This window comes from Trichechus manatus, unplaced genomic scaffold (assembly GCF_000243295.1).
Source record: "Trichechus manatus latirostris isolate Lorelei unplaced genomic scaffold, TriManLat1.0 scaffold00045, whole genome shotgun sequence".
NCBI classification, from domain to species: domain Eukaryota; kingdom Metazoa; phylum Chordata; class Mammalia; order Sirenia; family Trichechidae; genus Trichechus; species Trichechus manatus.
Window position 1 is genome coordinate 9802786 of NW_004443981.1, and position 21713 is coordinate 9824498.

General features: G+C 55.8%; 2 protein-coding genes across 7 annotated transcripts in view; one reads left to right on the forward strand and one right to left on the reverse strand.

Annotated features, from left to right (window-relative positions):
- MOK (MOK protein kinase) overlaps nucleotides 1-5351 on the forward strand; it is a 46962-nt gene extending 41611 nt beyond the window's left edge. The window contains exons 8-12 of the mRNA XM_012555643.2: nucleotides 2648-2749; nucleotides 3355-3528; nucleotides 3898-4012; nucleotides 4990-5184; nucleotides 5271-5351. Coding sequence (XP_012411097.2) covers nucleotides 2648-2749; nucleotides 3355-3528; nucleotides 3898-4012; nucleotides 4990-5184; nucleotides 5271-5351 — 667 coding nt within the window. The remainder of the gene's footprint in view (nucleotides 1-2647; nucleotides 2750-3354; nucleotides 3529-3897; nucleotides 4013-4989; nucleotides 5185-5270) is intronic.
- Nucleotides 5352-9788: 4437 nt separating this feature from the next.
- The window catches only part of WDR20 (WD repeat domain 20), a 74622-nt gene continuing 62697 nt past the window's right edge, over nucleotides 9789-21713 (reverse strand). For 2 of the 6 annotated variants that reach the window (XM_004376713.1, XM_023731773.1), the window contains one exon: nucleotides 19263-21178. In XM_004376713.1, coding sequence (XP_004376770.1) covers nucleotides 19901-21178 — 1278 coding nt within the window. In that variant the 3' untranslated portion in view covers nucleotides 19263-19900. The other 4 variants (XM_023731775.1, XM_023731777.1, XM_023731776.1 and 1 more) reach the window with 4 other exon arrangements.

A 21713-nucleotide genomic window follows, 5' to 3' on the forward strand; every position in this document is an offset into this window, starting at 1 on the left:
AAGTCTGTTTACACATTTTCTTGGGCTGCTTTTGGAAACCCTGGTGGTATAGTGGTCAGGAGCTATAGCTGTTAATCAAAAGGTTGGCAGTTCAAATCCACCAGGCACTCCTTGGAGACTCTATGGGGCAGTTCTACTCTGTCCTATAGGGTCGCTACGAGTCAGAATCGACTTGAAGGCAATGGGTTTTTTAACAGAGGGTTACTTTTGTGTTGCAATAGCAGATCTGAGTAGTTGTGACAGAGGTGTATGGCCCATAAAGTTGAAAATACCTACTCTCTGGCCCTTAGTGAATAAAGTTTGCCAACCCCCGCTCTAGTCTAAGCTGCTTTGTTGCTGGTGCTTGATTGTACCAGAAGGTTCAGTGAGAGGTTTTAACAAAACTAGATCCTGACTGTCACCTGGCTGGCGGGCAGTGTGAGACACCATGGAGGGACTGTAAACGCAGGCTGGTTTCCGAGATGTTACAACGTAAAGAAACGTGTGGCTTCAGATCCTTGAGATGGGGGCTAGCACCTTAGGTGTCTGTTGTGAGGATTGTATCTGCTAATTCATGTCAGGTGTTTGCGGGGACGGTGATGTGCACGTGAGAGAACTCGGTAGATGACAGCTGCTGCAGTTGCTGCCTTTTTGAATTAACCGTCCGCTCATCTGACAGTCTGCAAGCTGCATTTCAGACACTTTTTGTGTTGCTCATATTGATCAAAAGGAGCCCTGGTGGCACAGTGGTTAAGCACTTAGCTGGTTGCTATGGGTTGGAATCGACAGCAGTGGGTTTGCTTTGCTTTTGGTTATGCAGGAAACCTGGGTTTGTTCCCGGCCAATGCACCTCATGTGGAGCTACCACCCATCTGTCGGTGGGGGCTCGCATGTTACTATGATGCTGAACAGGTTTCAGCAGAGCTTCCAGGCTAAGATGGACTAGGAAGAAAGGCCTGGTGATCTACTTCTGAAAATCAGCCGTGAAAGACCCTGTGGGTCACAATAATCTGATCCTGTTGTGCATGGGGTTGCCATGAGTCAGGGGCCTGCTCAACAACATCTAACAACAACAATATTGATTAAAAGTCCTGTGTTGATAAAAAGACACAGCTGTGTTGTGGGTTCAGAAAATCTTTCATCCCAAGAACTGTTTGATCCACCCAACAGTTCACGCATCGGCCACCTGCAGGGCGCAGGTATCTGCGATGGAGAGACTGAGTAGCCTGATGGCTCTAAAGGAGAGCTCGGTCCCCTCAGGCTTCGCCAAGGATTCAGGGCCACTTTTTAGGCGAGGCCGGAAGCAGAATGACTAAAGTCTAATAATAAACACTAGCTCTTCATTATTAAACTAGAGTGACAACTGGCCGCAGTATTCAGAAATGTTTAATTATTTTAAAATGCTTAATTGAGAGAGCAAGTCTCTGCAGCACAGTCGGTGGTTGGAGTCCTGAAGAGAAGACAGGTGTCCACGCCAGCCGGCCACGAGCACAGGCGCCACGGCCAACACTTGGGGCTGGCTGCGCTTTCTCTGCTTGGAAGGATTCGTGTGGAACCTGCCCACACCTGTCAGCATTGTGAACGTGGTTGTCATGAGATTTGGACACTGTCCTGGAGGTGTTGGCTGTGTGCTGGCCTCCCGACTGGGCAGCTGAGGGGACCAGATGAGGATGCATTTCAGAAGCTCTCAGGAGCATTCGGACAGACGCTGGGTGTGGAGACTGTCCTGCGCGGATTCAGAGGCCAGGGCGCCTGAGAGCTGCCCCGGGGGAGAGGCCCGGAGGGAGTGGCAAGAACAAGGCTTGTCCACAACATGGTGACTGTGGGGATGGAGAAAGGAGCCGGCCCAGGGGAATTCTGTTTTGTGTTTGGGGCTGAGGAACACGAGCAAAGCCGAGGTGGGGCGGCCGCTTCTCTGGGAGGGGTGAGAGGAGGATGGCAGACAGGGCTGAACTGGGGGAGTCACGGGGGGCACACCAGGGCTGGCCTCGGCAGAACTGTGCCGTTGGCACCGTCGGGCCTCCGTGTGCTCAGCCCGGGAGCAGTTCTCTCTGGCGGGTTCTGGCCCGCTCCCTCAGAGGGGGGCGGAGGAGTGGCTGGGCTGGACGGGCCGTCCCCTCAGCACACTGCTTCTCAAGGGGTGAGCCCCAGGGAGAGGGCGCACACAGTGCCCCAACTGCTCACCCACCATGGCCGCGGATGGCTTTGGGGCGGGGGGTGGGCAGTGTGGTGACCGCGAGACACCGAGAGCGCGTGGCTGCGGGCTGCTGAGAGGAAGCCCGAGGGCCGCGTGAGGGCTGTCTGGGGCCGAGGTCGGTGCCGGGGCCGAGGTGGCCCCCGGGGCCGAGGTGGGTGCTGGGGCTGAGGTGGATGCCGGGGCTGAGGTGGGCGCTGCAGCCTGGTCAGTGCCGGGGCAAAGGTGGGTGCTGGGGCCGAGGTGGATGCCGGGGCTGAGGGGAGTCGCTGCAGCCTGGTCGGTGCCAGGGCGAAGGTGGGCGCTGCAGCTTGGTCGGTGCTGGGGCCGAGGTGGATGCCGGGGCTGAGGTGGGCGCTGCAGCCTGGTCGGGGCTAAGCCGTGAGGGCCCACGGCCGTGAGTGGGCAGCCCCACGGGGCAGGTTGGAGAGGCTCGCGGCCCTGCCCACCGTGTGCCCTGTCCTTACCCTCCAGTCTGGAGCCTCTCTTTCCTGGAGCCAACGAACTGGACCAAATCTCCAAGATCCATGATATCATCGGCACGCCTGCTCAGAAGACGCTTACCAAGTTCAAACAGTAAGTGTGGAGCCGACCTGGGCCCCCTCGGCCTCCCCAGGACCCGGCTGCTCCTGGCCGGCACCCCGGGGATCCCAGATGCAGGCTCTTCTGGAGCTCCGTGGGGTCTCAGGCTCTGCAGGGCCGGTTCACTGTTGTCCCTGGAGAGTTACACAGTCCCCAGCAGCCCCACGGGGATGGGCTGTCGTGCAGCTGGCCCAGCCGCGCTGGCCGCCCCGAGGCCGCCGCAGACTCGGGGGCTGGAGTCTGACCCAAGGTGAAGCTAAGGCCGGGGCTGAGGGGCTTCTGAGCCCACAGGCCAGGCCCAGGGGTCGGCCGCCATGGCCACCTCCTAATTCTGGGAGGGTAGGGGAGGGGGACTGTTTTGGAGTCTTTTTTTGTTTTTTTTTTTTTTTTAAACTATTTCACTCTTTTCACGTGGAAATGTGACAGTAGTCTTTCCTAGGACAGGTCGTTTTCTCACCTTTGTAGCGCAACAGATCTCAGCCTCCCCCCACAGACATACGCTGTCCCCTCCGCCAGGGCCCCTTTAGAGACGTGGGAAGGACCGCCAAGTGCTCTAAATAATGGCGTGATTGTTTATTATCATTGGGCTTTTAATACAGGTCGAGAGCTATGAGTTTTGATTTTCCTTTTAAAAAGGGATCAGGGATCTCTCTACTGACAACCAATCTGTCCCCGCAATGCCACTCCCTCCTGTGCGCGATGGTGGCCTATGACCCTGATGAGAGGATCACTGCCCACCAGGCGCTGCAGCACCCCTACTTCCAGGAGCAGAGGTAGACGTGCCCGCGATGGGGACGGGCCGTGGGTGCACGTGGCCAGCTGTGCATCCTGCACCTCGCTGCGCTCAGGCCGTCTCTCCACATGTGCTCCGTGCGGGGTGGGCAGAGAGGGCTCCGGGGTGCGACCAAGGCCTAGGCCCCAGTGGCTGAGACGAGAGGGGAGGGGAGAGGGCAGCCCCCCTGGACGGGCCACGTCAGCCCACCATGATGTGGACGTGAGAGGCGCTGCCCTGAGGCTGTCCAGTCCCACCGCGGCAGTTCATGGGGGAAGAGGAGGCAACAAGACACTGCACGTGGGGACGGTGGGGACCGGGTGGCAGCAGCGTGGCCCTGGGTCTCAGGGAGACTTTCCCTCCCGCCTAGGGCAGCCGAGAAGCAGGCTCTGGCCAGCTACAGACACACTCTCCTCCCAGAGCACCCCACAGCCCCGGGGCCTGCCCGCAACAACTGGCACGTGGCCAAGGAGGGCCGGAAGCAGGTACCGAGTCTTGGAACTGGACCAGCCTGGCTCAGTGGGCCAACACTCGCAGGCCAGTGTCTCTGAGGAAGGCCCCCTCACCCCTGTGATCCTGGGCACAAGCCATTAGAACACCAGGGCCCAGGCTCTGTGGCTCAGCCCTGTCAGCCCCATGAGCTGAGGACTGACAACAAGCAGCCCCTGTGAGCAGGCCCAGAAGAGGGGCGCGGGCCCCTCAGTGTAGGAGGAGCCCCTTGTGAGTCTCTGTGTCTCCTCCAGTGGTGACCATGCACAGCGACAGGGAGGGTTGGGGATACCTCAAGTGCATGGCAGACGCCTTCTCGGCCCCTGGCCAACCCTTGCTGCCTGCATGACCCAGCTAGCGGCGGCATGTCACCAAGTCCCAGGCTTCGAGGGCCAGATGGTCTCTATCACAATAACTCAACTGTTGCTGTAGCACAAAAGCAGTTGTAGACAATACATAAACGAATGGGGGCTGTGTGCCAATAAAACTTTATTTGTGAACACTGAAATGTGAATTTCACATCATTTTCACGTCACAAAATATTTTTTTCAACCTTTAAAAAAATGTAACAGCCATTCTCAGCTCACCAGACATACAAAATTAGGCAGTGGGTAGACCTGGCCACATTGAGTTAGAGCAGGAGGTGGCTGGGGCCCCCGAGCCTCACCTAATTCCAGCCCCCGGGACAGGGCGGCTGCCCCAGGGGAGGGCTCAGCACCAGCACGGGATGGACTCCGAGGGCAGAATACACGTGTTCATGGCCCATCTCCGGGGGCTGTCGCCGTGGGCTCTGGCAAACAGTCCCCTTGCTGTGGGCATTCTGGATGTTTGAGTGTGGTCCGGTCACTTCACGGTCACATCTCCTGTTCTAACATTTTAACCGCAGACATAGTGCCTGAGCCTCTGTTGTTTTTCCTGGTTTCCGTGCAGGGGAAGCCGCTGTGTAGTCAACTGACCTTTGTTTTGTTTTAAGAAACAGTCCCTCAGGCAGGAGGAGGAGCATCCCCAGAGGCGAGGTCCGGCCTACCTCACAGAGCTGCCCAGACTCAGACTTCCGGGTGTCACGAAGCTGTCCTCCTACTCCAGCCCGTCGCTGTACTCCGTCTTTGCATCCGGGCCCCACGGGAAGGTGCTGCAGCCCCTCAAGCATGGCGGTGCCAACAAGAAGGTACCACTGCTCAGCTGCTCACCGGCTCTCTAGGCTCTGGGCCTGCCCTCGGCCTCGGCTGAGCGTCTGTAATTTCTCTCTGACAGACAGAGACACAGAAGGACATGAAGCCTAACCTGAAGCAGTACCGTTTGCCCACGATAGAGAGGCGAGGGGGAAGATGCTGAGCGCGCACCCTCCCCCTTCTCGGAGAGCCAAGGAAACTGTGCCACGTCGGGCAGAGACCCCTTGGCTCTGCTTCCGAGAGATGTCGGCAGAGGCTGGGCCTCCTCCCCGCCAGCCTGGAGCCCCAACAGAGGGCCTTGCCTCTGCGGCAGCAGACCCGTCGGCTGGCCAGCCTGGAGCGAGCCTGTGCCGTGTCCTGCATCCCGAGAGCAGTGCCCAGCGTCTCCCAGCCTAATACATGTCTGAAACCAACCATTCTAGGGCTGTGCTTGTAACTTTTATATGAATGGAAACATAAGCCGGAATGCATAGGCTCGGTTTAAACGTGGCTCTGGGTCACGCCTTCAGCAGGTTCCCGGTAGTATTGTAGTGAGTTCAAAGCGCTTTCTCTCAGGTCTGCAGATGAGGCTACTGGAGACGCCTGATTTTTATTAAAGCCTAAGCTCTCATGACAGTAGTTATTTTGTTGTTTTCTGAGTTGGACATGTGTCCTTGCTACCCATGCCTTCCTTTCAGGCTTTTGCTAGTGTGTTAGGGTAACTGACGGTGTTGTTGGGAAGCCTCTGGTGCAGCTTAGATTTGTTTCATCTGCAAGCTCGTTAAAGGAATAAACACAGGCTTTTCCTTGGAGTCCTCTTTGCTCCGCAGTTGGCTGGTGAGATGGACAAGGTGGGTGCCCCGTGGTGGCCCCTGGCCCCTGCCCCTCCCTCGTGAGTATGGAGCTGTTTCCTGACTCACTGTGGGCAGCCGGAGCTTTGTGTCTCGAGTGCCAGCGGTCGGCTGGGCACCTCATGCCCTACGAAAACCCGTTTCCCGTGAGGGTGGGGCGGGCGAGAGCGAGGGGCGGCCAGGCTGTGGGGGCGGAAACAGGCCCTGTCACAGCCCTTTCTGATTAGGAGGTAACGTAATGAGTGCTCCTTTTCAGCTTCTCAAACCTCAAACTTGTTTTTTTAAAGCAAATTTTCTCAGGTTAGCTTTTAGTCTCCCTGTTCTCTCCTTGAGACAAACCTGTGGCTGATGCCCTTGCCTTTGTCTCCAGAGGCCCGACCCGCGGCCCCAGCTGACAGGTGGCTGAAGCACCAGGAGTGACGGGACAGCTGGGCTTTGGGAAGACAGAGCGGCAGGCGCAGGGGCCAGGTGGGGAAGAGGAAGGCGGGGCGTGGGGCTGGAGAGCAGAGCCGGGGTGTGAGTGTCGCCTGGGCGACGGGGGGCCAAGGAGCTCAAGACAGACCAGGTCCAAACTGAAAATGAGGGGCTATGGTGACACTCAGAGCCAGTGCTCGTGGGCAGGGCGTGGGTAAATGTCCTTTTAAACCCATCTGAGACCACGGTGGGCCTCCAGGGGTGCCCTGCTGGGGTGAGGTTGGGGGGGGCGGCACTGGAACTTGGGGTCCCCGCAGAGCAGAGTCTGTTTCACTGGACAGGGTGGGGCCAGAAAGAGGTGGCGCTTCAGGGCAGAGACCTGCAGGAAGGGCCAGGGGAGCCAGATGGCCATGGGCCAGGCACACATGCATGGCCAGAGATGCTGATGGGGCAGGGGCACCTGGAGCTGGCTGTCCCTGAGGGCTGGCTGTCCTCAGGTGAAGGCACACTGAAGCACTGACAGGGATTGGTGCATTTAGGGAAATGGTTATTCCCTTTAAGTACATAAAATATGAAGGGAAAATCTTTAAAATTATTTTTGAGAATGCAGATTCAGTCTGTGATGCTGGTTCCCAGAAAACCAACTGTCCTTGCTCTCCGACGGTCATCTCCCCATGAGGGGTGGCCCCCAGGGCTTCCTGCCTGCCCCCGACCTTGGGACGTGACCCGCCCACCAGACAAAGCCCTGTGGTTTCATGTTGGTGTCTGGCAGAAACACGCTACAGCACAGCGTCCCAGGCCACCGGCCAGGCCGCCTTGACCCCAGACTGGGCGTGGCCCCCAGACTGGCCGGCCCGGTCTCAGGTCTGGCTCACCTGGCCCTCCCCTGGGCTGGTTCTGGACCTCGCGGCAGGAGGAAGGTGGTGTCGGCACACCTCGGGCTCAAATCCGGGAGCAGGCGAGTCCACAGACACCACACCCTGCGCACCCGTGGACCCCGAGAGGAAATGTTGCGGGTTCTCTGGGCTGTGGGGCAGGCACCGGGGACAGGCGGGGGCTCCACGTGGCAGGGAGCTGGTGGGGGGAGGGCCTCTGCCCATCCAGAAAAGGGTGGCGGGGGCTGCAGCCCCCCAGGGCAATGTGACTGCATGGTGCCTGACCCCTGGTTTGTCCCCAGAGCCCGGGAAGGGCCACGAGGCTGTGGTAGACTCCACCGCTGCCTGTGGGGCCTGTACTCACCGCTTCTGAGAAGAGGAGCGTGGGCAGAACCACACGCGCCTGCGGACTCCCAGCCGACCGTACAAATGGACGGAGGACATGGCTGTAAGGAGAAGACGCGGGAGGATTACTAGGTGAAGAATTCTAGACTTGGTTTTCAAAGGCAATGCTTTCCGATTCTTTTCAGACCTAGGTGTGGCTTCCTGGTCACTCATCCGGGACCCCAACCCACGTGGGTCCTGCCTGCTGAGTAACTGGCAGCAGCAAATCCCACACTGTAAGCTAACAGAAATACCAATAGCAAACTGGCTAAGATCTGAAGATGATAGCATGTTTCAGTATTTTCTGTTATTCACCGTTCCTGGGACCCAGAAAGCCCACAGTGGGCCACTCTCCCAGCCTGGGCGACAGCTGGAGGCCCCCCTGCTGTAACTGTCACCTCTCCTCAGGTGAATGAGGCCAGGACCTGGGCTGACATGAATCTTCTGAACCGTATCATCGTCCTACTGCTATAGTCACGTAAATGATGACAATGTGGGCATACCCTCGAAAGGTAATGAAGGAACTCATCTTTTCTAGCCTAAAATTACTTAGACGGGCTCCAAATTTCATGTGATCACTTAGAGAAATGTGTTTAGAGTCTTACCAGGTAAAAGTGTCCTCCAGTGGTCCAGCTGTTATAAACGAGAAGTGTCTTCCTGCTTGGCGGCTGCACTTTCTGTTGTGAGTCTGGTACCTGGCAGGCTGCAAGTAGGTGTGGGCTTGGCTGAAGCTCGAGTCTAGTACCTGGCAGGCTGCAGGTAGGCGTGGGCCTGGCCGAAGCTCGAGGCTGTCAAGAGCTGGTTCCCACCAAATAGAACGCCATGTGATGCTTTGCAAGCTATTTCGAGTCACCGCATAGTGAGTGAAGCACTTGCATACCTACCTCAGTGACCCTGCTACGTGAGGTCACAGGCTTTCGGTGACGAGAGGTGACCCCTCCTTAGCTTCGAGGAAACGAGGGTGCCCTGAAGCCGCAGCCTGCGCCACACTCAAAACTGCCCACAACAGCACAGACACGGTGCGCGAAGGGGCACAAGAACAGAACTCCAGGTGAGGCATGTTCTTGAACATTCCGTCTTTAATCTGTGATTGACAGAGGGCTCCGAGGAATGTGGTGATGAAATAATTCCAAACATTTCATTCAACAAAAAATTACATTAAAACGCAAGCCAGTTAACATGATAAACGTGGTATAGTCAAGAGTTTTAATATTAATTTTTTTCATGAATTAGAAATACCACTCGTAAGTGATGGAAATTACTAGTGAAGGAACCATTTCCCCCAATCGCAGAATTACATTATTTATACATATAATACAGAGTTGACTGCACTGAAAACAATAGTATTAAAATAAATGTTAGCAGATAAAAAGGGTGTCTTCAGCCTACTCCTTGGTGGAGCCAGAAGTGGACGACACCCATATTCAAAGTAATTTTCTGTCAGCATTAAACTATTTTAAGTGCAAACAATTTTTAAAGATCTATGATTACAGCATCTGTCTTCCTGAATGATATATTTAAATCAGAAAGTAACAACTTTCTTTATGAGTGCATTTCAGGTTGTCTTCCAAATTCCTAAGGTATAAAAAAATGAGTGCAAAAACAACAAGTGAAGGACTGTTTATAACAGGACAGTAAGGGGGGATTTCTTGTCCAGGAAACATATTCTGTTTTACACTATGTATATACATATATTACATATATATGCATGAAATTTAATTACATTGACTTTTGGAGTAAAAAGCAAGAAAACGCCATGTCTTACTTTTTACTGTAGCCCCAAAAGAGTGATTTAAACACAGAAATGACATCTTTGGGTGAGCAGCTGAGCGCTCTGCCCACGGCCGCCCCACGACTCCAGGTGCACGCGGGGCTCCGGGTCCGAGTGGGGCTTTGGAGCCCCGAGGGGCGCCGGGGTCTGTCCTGGGCTCCGGGTCCATCCTGGGCTCCGGGTCCGTCCTGGGCTCCAGGTCCAGGGCCCCAAGGGGCTCCGTGTCCATCCTGGGCTCCGGGTCCGCACAGGGCTCCAGGGCCCCGGGGGGCTCCGGCTGCACGTCCTGGGCCTTGGCTGGAGAGCAGCTCTGGCTCTGTCCGCCTCCCGCGGTGCCAGCGAGTTCGCAGTAGCAGTGGGGCCACTACTCTACAGTCCCACCTGGAGAACTGGCCTGGTTTTGGGATGACAACAAACCCTGCAAACAAAGCAGTTTACATTAATCCAGCAGAACACTTCACGTGGGAGAAAGCCACATCGCTCATCCTTTTCCAGCAGTTTCTCAGGATCAAAATTGGGGCTGTTTTGTTCTGGAAGCCAGTGTTTTAACAAATCCTGGCTCTTGTCTACTTGATTCCTATCCAGATCATTCCATTCCTAGCTAATTGGAATCCACTGAACTCAGCCTCCTGCTTGGGTGTGGGGCCTTGGGTCTCCCCACTGTCCAACGGGATCTTGGGGCCTTGGGGGGCTGTGTCCCTGAGCATCAGCACCCTGGGTGCAGCCCTGGGCCGAGGGGTGCATGGGCAACCTTAGCAATGCGGCTGTGGACGCACAGCGGCCCCAGAGCCAAGGGTCAGCCTTTAAAGACAGTGCTTTGTAAAGGTGCTTCCTTCCTGGGGGTTCTCACCTCCTCCTGTTGGGGATGTGGCAGTAGCACCCATCTAGCTTAGCTCCTGGGTACAAGACCCAGCACCGGGGTGGGGGGCACGCAGGGGCAGGGAGCCCTAAAGCCCAGCTTGCGAGCTTGTCCGGCCACCTGGCTGTGGCAGGACTTGGGGTGTTGGAGCTGATCCTGTCCAGAGGAGGCAGCCGGTGACACTTCAGGGTGACTCGGCTGCAAGGCTGGGGGAGGGGCGGCGGCACTTGGCGCAGACACACCTGAGGTCTTTACCTGTACCCAGCAGAGCATTCACTCATCAATGGGGTGGCACTGTCACACTGTAATTTGGCATTCTTTATTAAGAGTCATTTTAAGGTTACAACAGTGCAAGCCTGAACGACACATTTTCAGCTCCACGAGCAGGCGTTTATCCTGAAGCTCTTCTGGAAAATGCTTCAGTTGGTTGGTGGTGGTGAAGCAAACACTGTGCATTTTTCACACACTGGACTTGCAGCAGATGCAAATGAGGGTGACATCTGAAATGGACCTTCAGCCCTGGCCACACCTGGCTGGAGGGACTGGCAGACAGCCGTCCCACAGCGGTCCTTCCCCAAAGTCAGTGTCTTACCTAGGAACGGAAATCGATTCCTCTAGATGAGGTCAGGAAGCACACGGCACAGCCGCTGCCCCTGCTCAGTCTGGGGGACCCAGCGGTCACTCCTGAGAAGGAGCAGGCTTCCTGCTCAAACCAACAGCAGGTCCTGCCGGCTGGCTGGAGATGACAGGTCTGGCCTGCCCAGCCCTCAGAGGGGTGCTCGTGTGAGCGCAGTGCCACCTCGGCTTGCCATGGGGGGCAGCCCGTGGTTCTTCTGCCTAAGTGAGGAAGCAGCAAGTGATGGGAGGACGCCTGGGGCTGGAGGAGGAAGATGGTGGGGACAGAACTGCCTGACAGCCTCTCCCTGACAGGGTCTCCCTGACAGGCTCTGCAAGGTGAAGACCAGCATGTCTGGAGGGAAAGACTTGCCTTCCCAATCCTGTGTTCTCAAGGAGACTGGAGTGACTCTGAAGAAAGGGAGAAGTTTCCCTGAGCTACGTTATGTCTAGAACAGTAGCAAATCTACAATAGGAAGATGAGGGGGTGCCCCCATCCCCCCACCACCACCTTTGTCCTAGTGCCCAAAAGGCCCAGGTTCCAAAGAGATCTTGAAGATCAGCCAGCCACCCTCGAACCCATCCTCCCCTTGGCTCCCACCTCAACTGGTGAAGATCAGGGAGTCGGGGCTTCTGGTTAGTGGGCTAGCCCTGAGAATGGGTCCCCATGCGGCCAGGCACATCTCCACACCCAGCCCCCAGGGTCGACGCCAGGTGTCCCCACCCTTGGGCACAGGCCAGGTATCAGGAAGCAGCCTGGGGTGTCAGGCCCGCTGTTGGTGAACCACCACGAAGGGTCCGGCATTTGGCCCAAGGTGCTCAGGTGGCACCCTGCTAGAGCGGAAGGGGCGTGGAGCCGGCTCGCTAAGAGAATCAGCGGAAAGCAGGAGGGCGCAGCCTGCAGCCCATGGGACCTGAGCCCGCCGCTGTGGAGGCCGTGGGCGCAGAGGCCTGCCTTGCAGTTCCCATGTCCTGTGGCACCCGTAGGTGGGAGGCACTCGGCAGTGGCTGGAGATACGGAGAGGAGGGCAGGGCAGCACCGAGGATGAACAGCACTCACTCTGATAAGCAGGGTGCCAGCCCTCACGCTCCAAAGTCTGCCCCAAACCGTGCTCTTAGGCTAAACGAATGAATGGGCTTCGCCGAGGTGCATCGACACTGTGAAGGAGCCTGTGAGGGTGTTTCCACCGCCTGATCGCGGTTAGACTGAAGGCCGGGCTGAGATAAAGGAGGTGGCATCTTACATCGTCTTCTGTTGAGTGGTCATTTTCCCTGAGATCACCACTGTTCTTCAGGCCAAAGGGAACCTCTCCAAGAAGTGAACAGACCTCGAGGTCCACGGTCCCCCGACTCGGTCCTGGGGGCCAGCTGGGTGCACAGCTGGCCCTGGCCGACTCCTCCCACGGTGACACTACATCCTGCGGGTGACTTTCCCCAAGAGAAGGGAGCACAAGGCAGACCCCAGCAGAGGACAGCCCTTGTTGAGTGGGCGGCAAGCTCCCCACTGTCCTCAGCAACATGTAGGACGGCTCCTCCGTCCACCAGAAAGCAGACAGTTGGCGACGAAGGGCCGTGCGACCAGTCGGGCAAAAGATGCTCAGTAGGGAATCGGGGTCCCAACCATCTTGTGGCCCCCAGGAGGAGCCTTTTCTGGGAGCGGCTGCAATCGCGGGAACCTGACCCGTAACAAGCTGCTCAGTTTTTGCCTTTTGATTCATGCTAGAGACTTCATTTGAAAATGAAGTGATAAAGTACTCTTGGTTTGCGTTTGATCATAATTTACAGGGCTAACAGAATGAAACCTTGTTTCACAAGCATGTCCAGGAAAAGTAACATTTCAGTTAAAGACCGCACCACCACACAAAGGAACCTGTCCCTTTTGCTGGCCTGGTGGAGGCAGGTAAGGCGTGTGGGCTCTGAGGCGACAGCAACCCTTAGTGACGAACATAGGCCCTCGTTCAAGCAGGGCTTGGCTTGCCCTTGGGGTCCTAGCCGATGGGCTCCTGGTCTCCGGCCCCAGCTCCCTCTGACTGGCCTGTAAATGTCCTAGATCATCACAGAACCTCAGGGGAGAGTTCTGCATGAGGGATGGCATTCTCAAAGCCCTCTTCTGGTCATCTGACTCTCCGCCCCACCAACAAAGTAACCCGCAAACGGGCCACGTGACAGGTTTCCTGCAGACAGGTATGCACCTGGCTCTCCTGGAATTGTGCAGAAAAGCGCAGAGCCTGCACTGTAGGCCCTTCAGCCAGAACATCTAGGAGCTGGGCCTGGGGGGCGGGGCTTGAAGGCACCACCTGCAGGGGTCCCCTGGGGCAGGCTACAGGGGACGGTTGGCCTCTGCTCCACCAGCCGTTGGGTTGCACGGCCCCGGAGCTCTGATGGGGCCGTCGGCATCCTCCCTGAGGGCCCTCTCTCCGGGCGCTCAGCCAGGTGCTCTGCCGACATTGTCTCGTCTCCTGTGGAGACTACTAGCTGAGTACCACCGCACAGTGAGGCCTTTCTAGGGGGCACAGAAACGATGACAAGTGGCACCAGGCTGGCTTCCCCCGATAACATTTCCAGCATTGGATACACTTTCTTAACTGCTCAGCCTAAGAATCGCATGACTCATACCACGCACAGCACTGCGTTAAAGAAGCCACGGAAACCTGGCCGGAGGGGCCACCATGGAGAGTCTAAAACACGTGAGGCCGCAGAAGCCGAGGTTTTAGAAAGTGGAGGGCGCCCAGCCTGTCCTCCGTGGGGTGTGGAGAGGAGAGCTGCCCCTCCATGCCCCAACTCACTGTCTGCGGTGGGGCCTGGGCCCTTGGCTCCATGTCCCTCTGCCAGCCTTGACCCGCCCGACAACGGGCCATCCTGACGCGGGCACATTTCCCCCAAGACACCACTCAACCTGGCCTCTGGAGAAAAGCAACCCAGAGAAGCCTACCACGCTCTCTTCAGACATCCTGGAAGACAACAAGGCAGGCACAACCAGCTGAGGGCTCCCTGAGACCTGAATCAAGTGCTGACCTATGACCGTCGGGCCCTGCCCCGTGTGGCCACCTGCCCACCTCTGACCCTCCTGCTGTCTGGAAGACAGGACTCCCTCCGCTGGGTCTCCCTGAAGACACGAGCTGCTCCTAGTGCCCCGCTGGCCCCAGCCTAAGGAAAGCCGGCTTCAGAGGCCACCCGCGTGAGTGTGGACGACCTGTCCCTCTCAAGGTAATACTGCCTAGCTCAGGCCTGACCGCCGCTCCTGCAACCACCACACGGGGAGGAAGGGCTGTGCCTTTCTTCATGGCCCAAGCTAGCTCATTTTAAAAGATGGAAATGTTATTTAAAAACAACATCAACGACAAAAAACTTGCTGTCAACCTGGAAGTCTTTCGGGCCTGAGATCTACTCAATGCTTAGAGAAAAAAGCACTGCTTTTGCGGTGGGAGGTCCCAGCAGCCGCCTCTGGGGCTGACTCTGAAGATCTGCACTGCTCTGGCCTCTCCAGGTAGGAGGCAGGAAGAGGGGACTCGTAGCATGGGGCCCCCGAGGCCCCCACTCCGGCAGCACCGGGGCCCTGAGGACCCCTCTCTGGCCGCACCGGGGCTCTGAGGCCCTCACTCTGGGAGCACAGGCAGGAAGATGGTAGGAGCATCCTGAAGTCCAGCCGGGGAGTGCTAGGAGGGGAGTGGCCCACAGCTGCCCGCTGGAGAGACAGCTAGAGGCCTTGCTAGGCCGGCCCAGGGCCCTGCATCCCAGCCAACAGCAAGCAAATGGAAGTTACCTGGGCCTGAGGGCCTGACAGGAGACTGTGTGGGCCGGCACCCTCCCCGGTCACTACTTGTGGTGGGGCCTTGTGGGTTTGGCCCTGAATTCCTGCCTGAAGCCCTTGGGGTTGGAGGGTGGAGGGGACAGCATCTCACAGCAGGACACTATCAGTTGCTAGTTCTTCTCGCCTGAGAGACTATCCCCTGCCCTGCTGCTGGTGTCTCCACTGGCCCTGAGGGGGTGACCACGACAGCGCACCAGAAAACAGCTCCCACGGAAGGCCAGCCTGCCCATCCCTGCTCAGCGAGTAGCCCGGGCCCTCGGTGCGTGGGTCCCACTGGGCAGAGCCCACGCGGGTCGCAGGATGCAGCCAGCAGTCCTCCCAGGGACCAGCACTGACAAGGGCACAACCGGGCCGCGGACACGCAGAAGACACGTCCCCTCCGGAAGCGTCTCACAAGAAACATGCCTGGTAATCACAGGCGGCAACGCCTGGGGCTGCTGGTTCCAGCAACATTAACAAGGGCTTTCATTATACAGCATTTAAAAGCTTTTCTTTTTTGGTTCACTGAGATTTTTTTAAAGCTTAGATGTGAAAATGACTATTGAAAATTATCTACATTTACAATTCATTCACACATTTTTATTTGATGTCAGTATACAGAGGACAATCCCAAGTACTTCAGAACGTCAAGCGTTTAGTGAGTTTCTTTAGCTGTAACAGTGGCAAGTGACCAGCTAAAAAAAAAAAGCCGTGAGGACAGAAACATGATTTTCTTAAAATTATAAAATAACAATACTGGTATTAAAGCTTCTATTAATTATTGTAACAGTTAAGAACTTAATTTACCAATATTCCATGTTAGGAAGGCTCTTCATGAAATTTATTCAAGTTGTCAAGAAATTAGATGAGAATGTAAAAAAGGAAATACATCTGAACTTTACTTTTGACTTTCACGGGAGCTAAGTGTTCATACAGTTTTGTACAGTGTCACCTAACATCGCAATCTTGAATAAACGCAGGTATACAGAAATCATAAAAATGCAGGGGGTTTCGCTTTTACACATTTAAACAGCGAGACAGTGATTTAGCCATGACACACAGTTCATGGAGCAGAAGCGGCGATGAACGAGCAGCTGAGACCGTGGGGCCGTGTCCTCCCCGGGGGGTTGCGGGGTGCATTTTCATCCGTCTTCACCTTGGGATCTGAGTCGCAAAGGGATCAGCTGAAACACAGGTGCCTTCAAGCGGGAGTGTGGACTTGGCTGCCCCCACCTGCCAGGCGGCGCTCGTTCGGCTTCTTCAACCCCCGGGGTAAGGGCGTGCCGATAAGGCCCTGTTGTGCTGACAGGGTGGGAGACATGTCAGCTCTCACCTTTGTAACCCAGACCAATGGGTGGCGACGCCTGTGTTGTTTATTGGGCCCCCCGCACATGCCGGGAGGGACACCCCAATGGGCACACACACTGCAGCCGGACACACGGAGGCCAACTGCCCCCGTGCGCCAGGCTGAGAGGGAGCAGTACGGGGCACCGATGGGTGACCTCGGCCATGCCCACACATGTAAGGGCACCACATGTGCACCCGCAGCTTCCACTGGGAGCCCTTGGGCCACCGGCCAGGTACACAAAATGCAGCGTCTGAGTCTCCACGGCCCCCTCACCAGCCTCGGAGCCTCTGGCACTTTCCTCCTCATACCCTGAGCTTGCTCCACAATGAAAACATGTTCTCTCCTTCCCGGGCGAGAGGCTATGAAGACTGTACACATGGGCAGTATCTGAGAAAGCAGCTTCACCAACATGAGCACAAATGTCATAGTTCACAATGTCTTCAGAATTCAAGCTGACCCCCCCAGGAAGTGCAGGAGGCTGGCGGGCTATCTGCCAGCAGGACTTGGTGTTAAAGTCAAAGAGTGAAAAAAAATACTGAGTTCCAGGGGGACCTGTGTACATGTACAAAAATCGTGGCAAAGATCCATCACATTTTACTTTCATGATTTCCGAATGTCTTAGGGGCAACTGCGGCCACAGCTTGGGTTTTCCACCCCCCTATGTTTCTACTGTGAGGCAATTATTTATTCTTAGTCCCAAGCCAAGGACTCAGAGGAGCAGGCTTCGAGAACTTTTTTTCCTTTTCAAAATGCTAGAAGGTTCGATCAGGACAAAATTAAGATTGTTTACCGCTACTTATTTAAATATAGACCCAGAGTTAGCGATTACTTCTGAAGCACCTGTCTATCCCCTCTTATATACGCATTTTCACAAGAAGGTACGGTTTTCCGGAGGACCCTCCCCGGCCCTAAGAGCGAGGACTCAGGGAAATGGTCTAGGTGGGGGCCGCCTGTGACGGGGAGGGCCGCCCATGGCGGGAGCGGGGGCGCCCGTGGCGTTTAGAAGCTGCCTCACCACAGTCACAGCAAGTCTGGCTTCTGAAGTGACTGGAACGTTTCACAGAGCAAGCAGAGGAGGGCAAGTGAAAAGTGTCGCCACGGTGCTGGCTCAGTGTCCCCAAGCGACACGAGGCCTGGCCCACGGGCGCTGAGCCCTCTTGCTGCGGCGGGAGCTGCGGCTCTACACCGCCTGGTGTCTCGTTGGTGTGTCTGTGCTTGGTCATCTCCACGCTCAGCTCAAGTGAGAGGCAGTGCCGAGCACCAACCTCCTCGTTGGATTCCAGAGGTTAGGTTGCTTGTGATAATGTTGGAGCTGAAAAACTGAAAAATCTCAATGAGGAAGCTCAAAGTTTGGTGAGAAAAGTACAGGAACGCTCTCCCAGTTTCTTGTAGTGGCTAAGTGCGAGCAGCATGGCGCCCCATCTCATAAATCTGAGCTTGGGACCCCACCGCCCCTCTCCCCCAGGTCTGCAGGAACGTGACTCAGAACACTGGAGGCAGCCAGGGGGAGCCAAGGGGGAGCCCCAGTGCCCTCTTGTCCTCCAGGTGGCGCAGCGCTAGCTGTGGTCGTGAAGAACACAGTGCGTTCTGTCCTGGTGGTGGGGGAGGGCAGCGAGTCAGAGGGCCGCAGCAGAAACGCTGCCTGCAGAGCAGCCAGGCCAGCCGTGCTGACCAGGGTGCACCCGGCACCCGGCCAGGGGAGTCGGGGACCAAGGAGGGGACGCAGTCCCAGACAGGTGCCAGGCAGAGAGAGGAAAGGGAAAAGAGAAGTTGTGACCAAGCCCCCAAAGCCAAAATGTTACCCTGGTTTTAAACTGGGGAGTGAGAAGGGTGGAGATACACACACACACGGGTTTCCATTAAAGGACACATTTCAGAGCTTCTTTTTTAGGGAAACAATAAATCCCCCCCATTCCCCCTTCACCCCACCCCCTGCACTAAGCATGTTGAAGTGGGGGGGTGGGGAGTCAGCGTCAAGTCACTCAGGTGTCAGGCCTTCTTGCCCATGAGCAGTATACTCAGCAGGAGAGGTCCGGAAACGCTCCACCATAACCCCACTTACCTGTCATCACCACCCTCTGTTCAGGCCCAACACAAAGTCCGCAATTTTGAAACTGCATACTCAATGCCTCAGAAGCATTTGAAACAGAGTTTCTCAGCGGTGGGGACACACACGGAATGAAGGCCCGCGAAGGCGACCAGGTGTTCACACGGGAGGGCGCCTGCCGTCTGTCCCAGAGCCAGAGACACCACGGCCACAGGGCGGGAGGGACATGGGTCGGTGGGTCTGTGAGGAAGCAGGCCTGGAGGAGCCCGGCCCGCCTCCCAGAGGGCGGCAGGGCACGCGCACACGTCTGCACGCTGCGGGAAGACGAGTCTCCAGGTTTTCCGTTTTCTGAATCACATTCACTACTCAAACCAGCATAAATTATCATTATCTCTATATTTAATTACAAAGGTGTGCAAAACAGAAAAACAAACCTAAATGCCCCAAATAAGTTAACAAATAAGATAATTACTCTCTTGACATAAAATATATAGCTCAGAGAACCATCTCATCCATTATGAAAACTGGGATTTGAAAGGAAGGTCCGGGCGCAGCCGTAAGGTACATGAGGAGTCACAATCAATACTGCAGCGTTTCCTGGAGCGGGCGAGGGTCCCAGGCCACAGGCTGCCACCAGGTCCCGACGGGGCTGCCACCGATCCCGACGGGGGAGAGGACGGGAGAGGCACAGGGCAGGCGGGAGCCAGAGTGAGGACGGAGTCCTGGGTCCTTGTCCCAAGAGGTGGCCTAGAGTCACAACTGCCACCCAATCATAAGCAGAGGGGACCCTGTCCTGGGCGTGCCTCCTCTGGGGGGGACACAGGGCCCAGCAGGTTCACATCGGGGAGCGTGCTGAGGCCAGTGAGGGTACAACAGTCTCCCCCAAACCAAGTGAGGGGTCTGCCCACGGCCTGAAGCCCTGGGCCTTTCTGATCTAAAAAGAAAACCTCCTTTTCCCTTGTTGGAAAAAAACATAAGCAAAGCACATCAGACAGAAAAGATCTCGGCTTATGTGGCGAGAGGCACTTCTGACCAGCTGCTGGCGTTCTCGCCCACGGCCGGTGCTCACTACGCAGGCTCCGAGCAGGTGGCTGCCTGAGTGCACGGACCCAGTCACAATCTCAATCAAAGTGCTACAAACTGCTTCTTTGAAAAAAGATGTTTATTAAACAATTTTAATTGTCATAAAATGACTAAAATGGGTTTTAAAAATTAAGGCTCTTCTCTTTCTGTGGATTGCCAGAACAATGTAAAAATAATGTCAATCAACCCTGCTGAATGCTTCGTTCCTCGAGTTAAATTTCATATTCCTAAACATTGTATGATTAAGATAAAAAACGGGACAATAAATGACAATGAACGGCCACCTGTACTGAACACCTCCAATCAGGTGTACAAGAGTCTAATTGAGTAGGTGAGCAGAAAGGGTCCAGGTAAAGCAGAAGTTTTAATTTGAGCATTTTAAGTCCTTGTTTCCCCACACTGCCATGATTTTCCTAAATTGAAATCGTCTAATACAGGAGCACTAACCGTGGGACTCTATATACTCCCAGGAAATGGCTGGCTTGGCTGGCAATTAGTTTGATTATATTTTTTTTAAAACGCTCTATGGTGAATTATCAAATGATTCGGAATTACATGGCATGCAGTATCCAAAATTATGGCTCTGATGCATTCAGATTTACATTAAGAATAAGAAGTGTCATTCACATTCATTGTACACCCCGCCCGCCCGCAAGGGGAAATCACTACCTAGTGGAGGTCTAGATATGTGCGGCATTAAGGATTAAAACTGACCCCTTTACCAGGCCTTCCCCATGTGCAAATAAATCCCTCCTGACAAGCAGTGACTATACAGTCTTCAAGGAAGATCAACACAGTCAGCCTCTCGTGTGCTATCTTTTTACAGATCAGCGGCTCTAACAAGGGCACCTCCTCCATTCGCGGACACAGAGGTGTGCCCAGAGTCTTAGCGGGGTCCGTCTTGGTTTTGGTAACTAGGTTCAGTCTGTCGCTGCTCTTGCTAGAAATGTGTCCCACGCTATGGTTGCGTTTGTGGTCTTTTTCGTGGTGTCTTTCCTTCCGGTCGTGCAGTGAGAGGGTGGCAAACTTGCTGACCCCGGAAGCAATGGCCCCGTCCATGACACTGCTTTTGCTGCCGGCGTTGGAGACTGCTGAGTGGGGGAGACTGTTGGACCGCGGGAGAGGGGGGGGCACGGAGTTCCCAGGGGTTGTGACGCTGTTCCCATTGCTGCCGGCAGGGGGACTCGTGGCGTTCATGACATTTGTGTGTGTCCTTGCTCTTGAGAGGGGCTGGTGGGGGAAAAGGATGTCTTCCGTCAGGTCCCATAAACAGAGCTGTGTGTCCTGGCCCACTGAGCCAAACCGATATGTCACGCTCACAGGGCGGCTGTCTGTAGAGTTCCGTTTGGATAACCTAGATTGTGTGCTATTTGCTCGGTCTCGGCCAAAATGAAGAAGGTCTTGGAAGTCCTCATCGCTGCCACTAAACTCCATAGGGTCACTTTCTTCTACACTAGTGGTATAGGGGTCAAAAGCCACCACACTGACCCAGGATTTGTGCCCGTGGCCTCTGGCTATTACGCGGCAGTCTACAAAAGACCAGACCGTCACCAGGTCATCCTCTCCGCCCGTCACGATGTACTTGCCATCTGGGCTCCAGCACACACAGAGCAGGCCCCCGAAGTAGCTCTTCATGGTACCGTGCAGCTCCACCGAGTCAAAGTTAAACACCCGCAGAAACCCGTCCTGGCTCACGCACGCCAAGAACTTGCCATCTGGGGAGAAAGCAAACTCGTTGAGGGCCCCCTCGCCCACTGTCCACTTGAGGAGAGGGTTCCGCGTGGATTTGCTCTTGCACGTGTGCACGGCGAAGCTCTCTCCTTGCTTCAGGAGCTGGTAGTGGGGGGCTGTGGTGCCACAAGTGTGCTCCACATTATACAAGTACATACTCCCGCTCGAGTGAGCTACTAGGAAAAGGCTTTCTGAGCCGGGCACCCACTTGACACAGGTTACTCGTGACTTGTCTATTAGTCTCTGTGAAGACAAAGGAGAACAAGTTATCACAATTGAGAAGTTTTAAGGTTCTACTTTTCCAGCAAGAAAACGTGTCTGCTTCTTGGTGAGAAGGGAAGAGTCCATCCTCCAGGCACTCCACACTTTGTCCTGTGGTCAGCCACGCCAGTGAAGAACATTCTGGCCCTTGTAGGCTTTCTAGAATCGCACTTGGGTGTTAGGTCACTGGCTCTCTGAGGGGGACGTGCTGAGAGGCTGCTATGTGCCAGGCACTGCACCAGGCGCTGGGACACCGTTTACGGTGGGAACGTCTGTGGGGGGGGGGTGGGGGGACCCACTGCACTGCACACGGGGTGCCCTAGAGGACCCACGCACAACTACGCCTCACGGCTTGTCCCACTATGCGCCAGTGCAGAATCCCTCTGCCTCTCTCGACGCTGGCTGCTTGGGGCGGGGAGCCAGGTGGCAGCCCACTACCAGCAGAGCACCCGGGACTTCAGAGCACACTCCTCGGGCTCAAACTCAGCCGGGTCCCCGAGCCTCCTCACTCACGTGC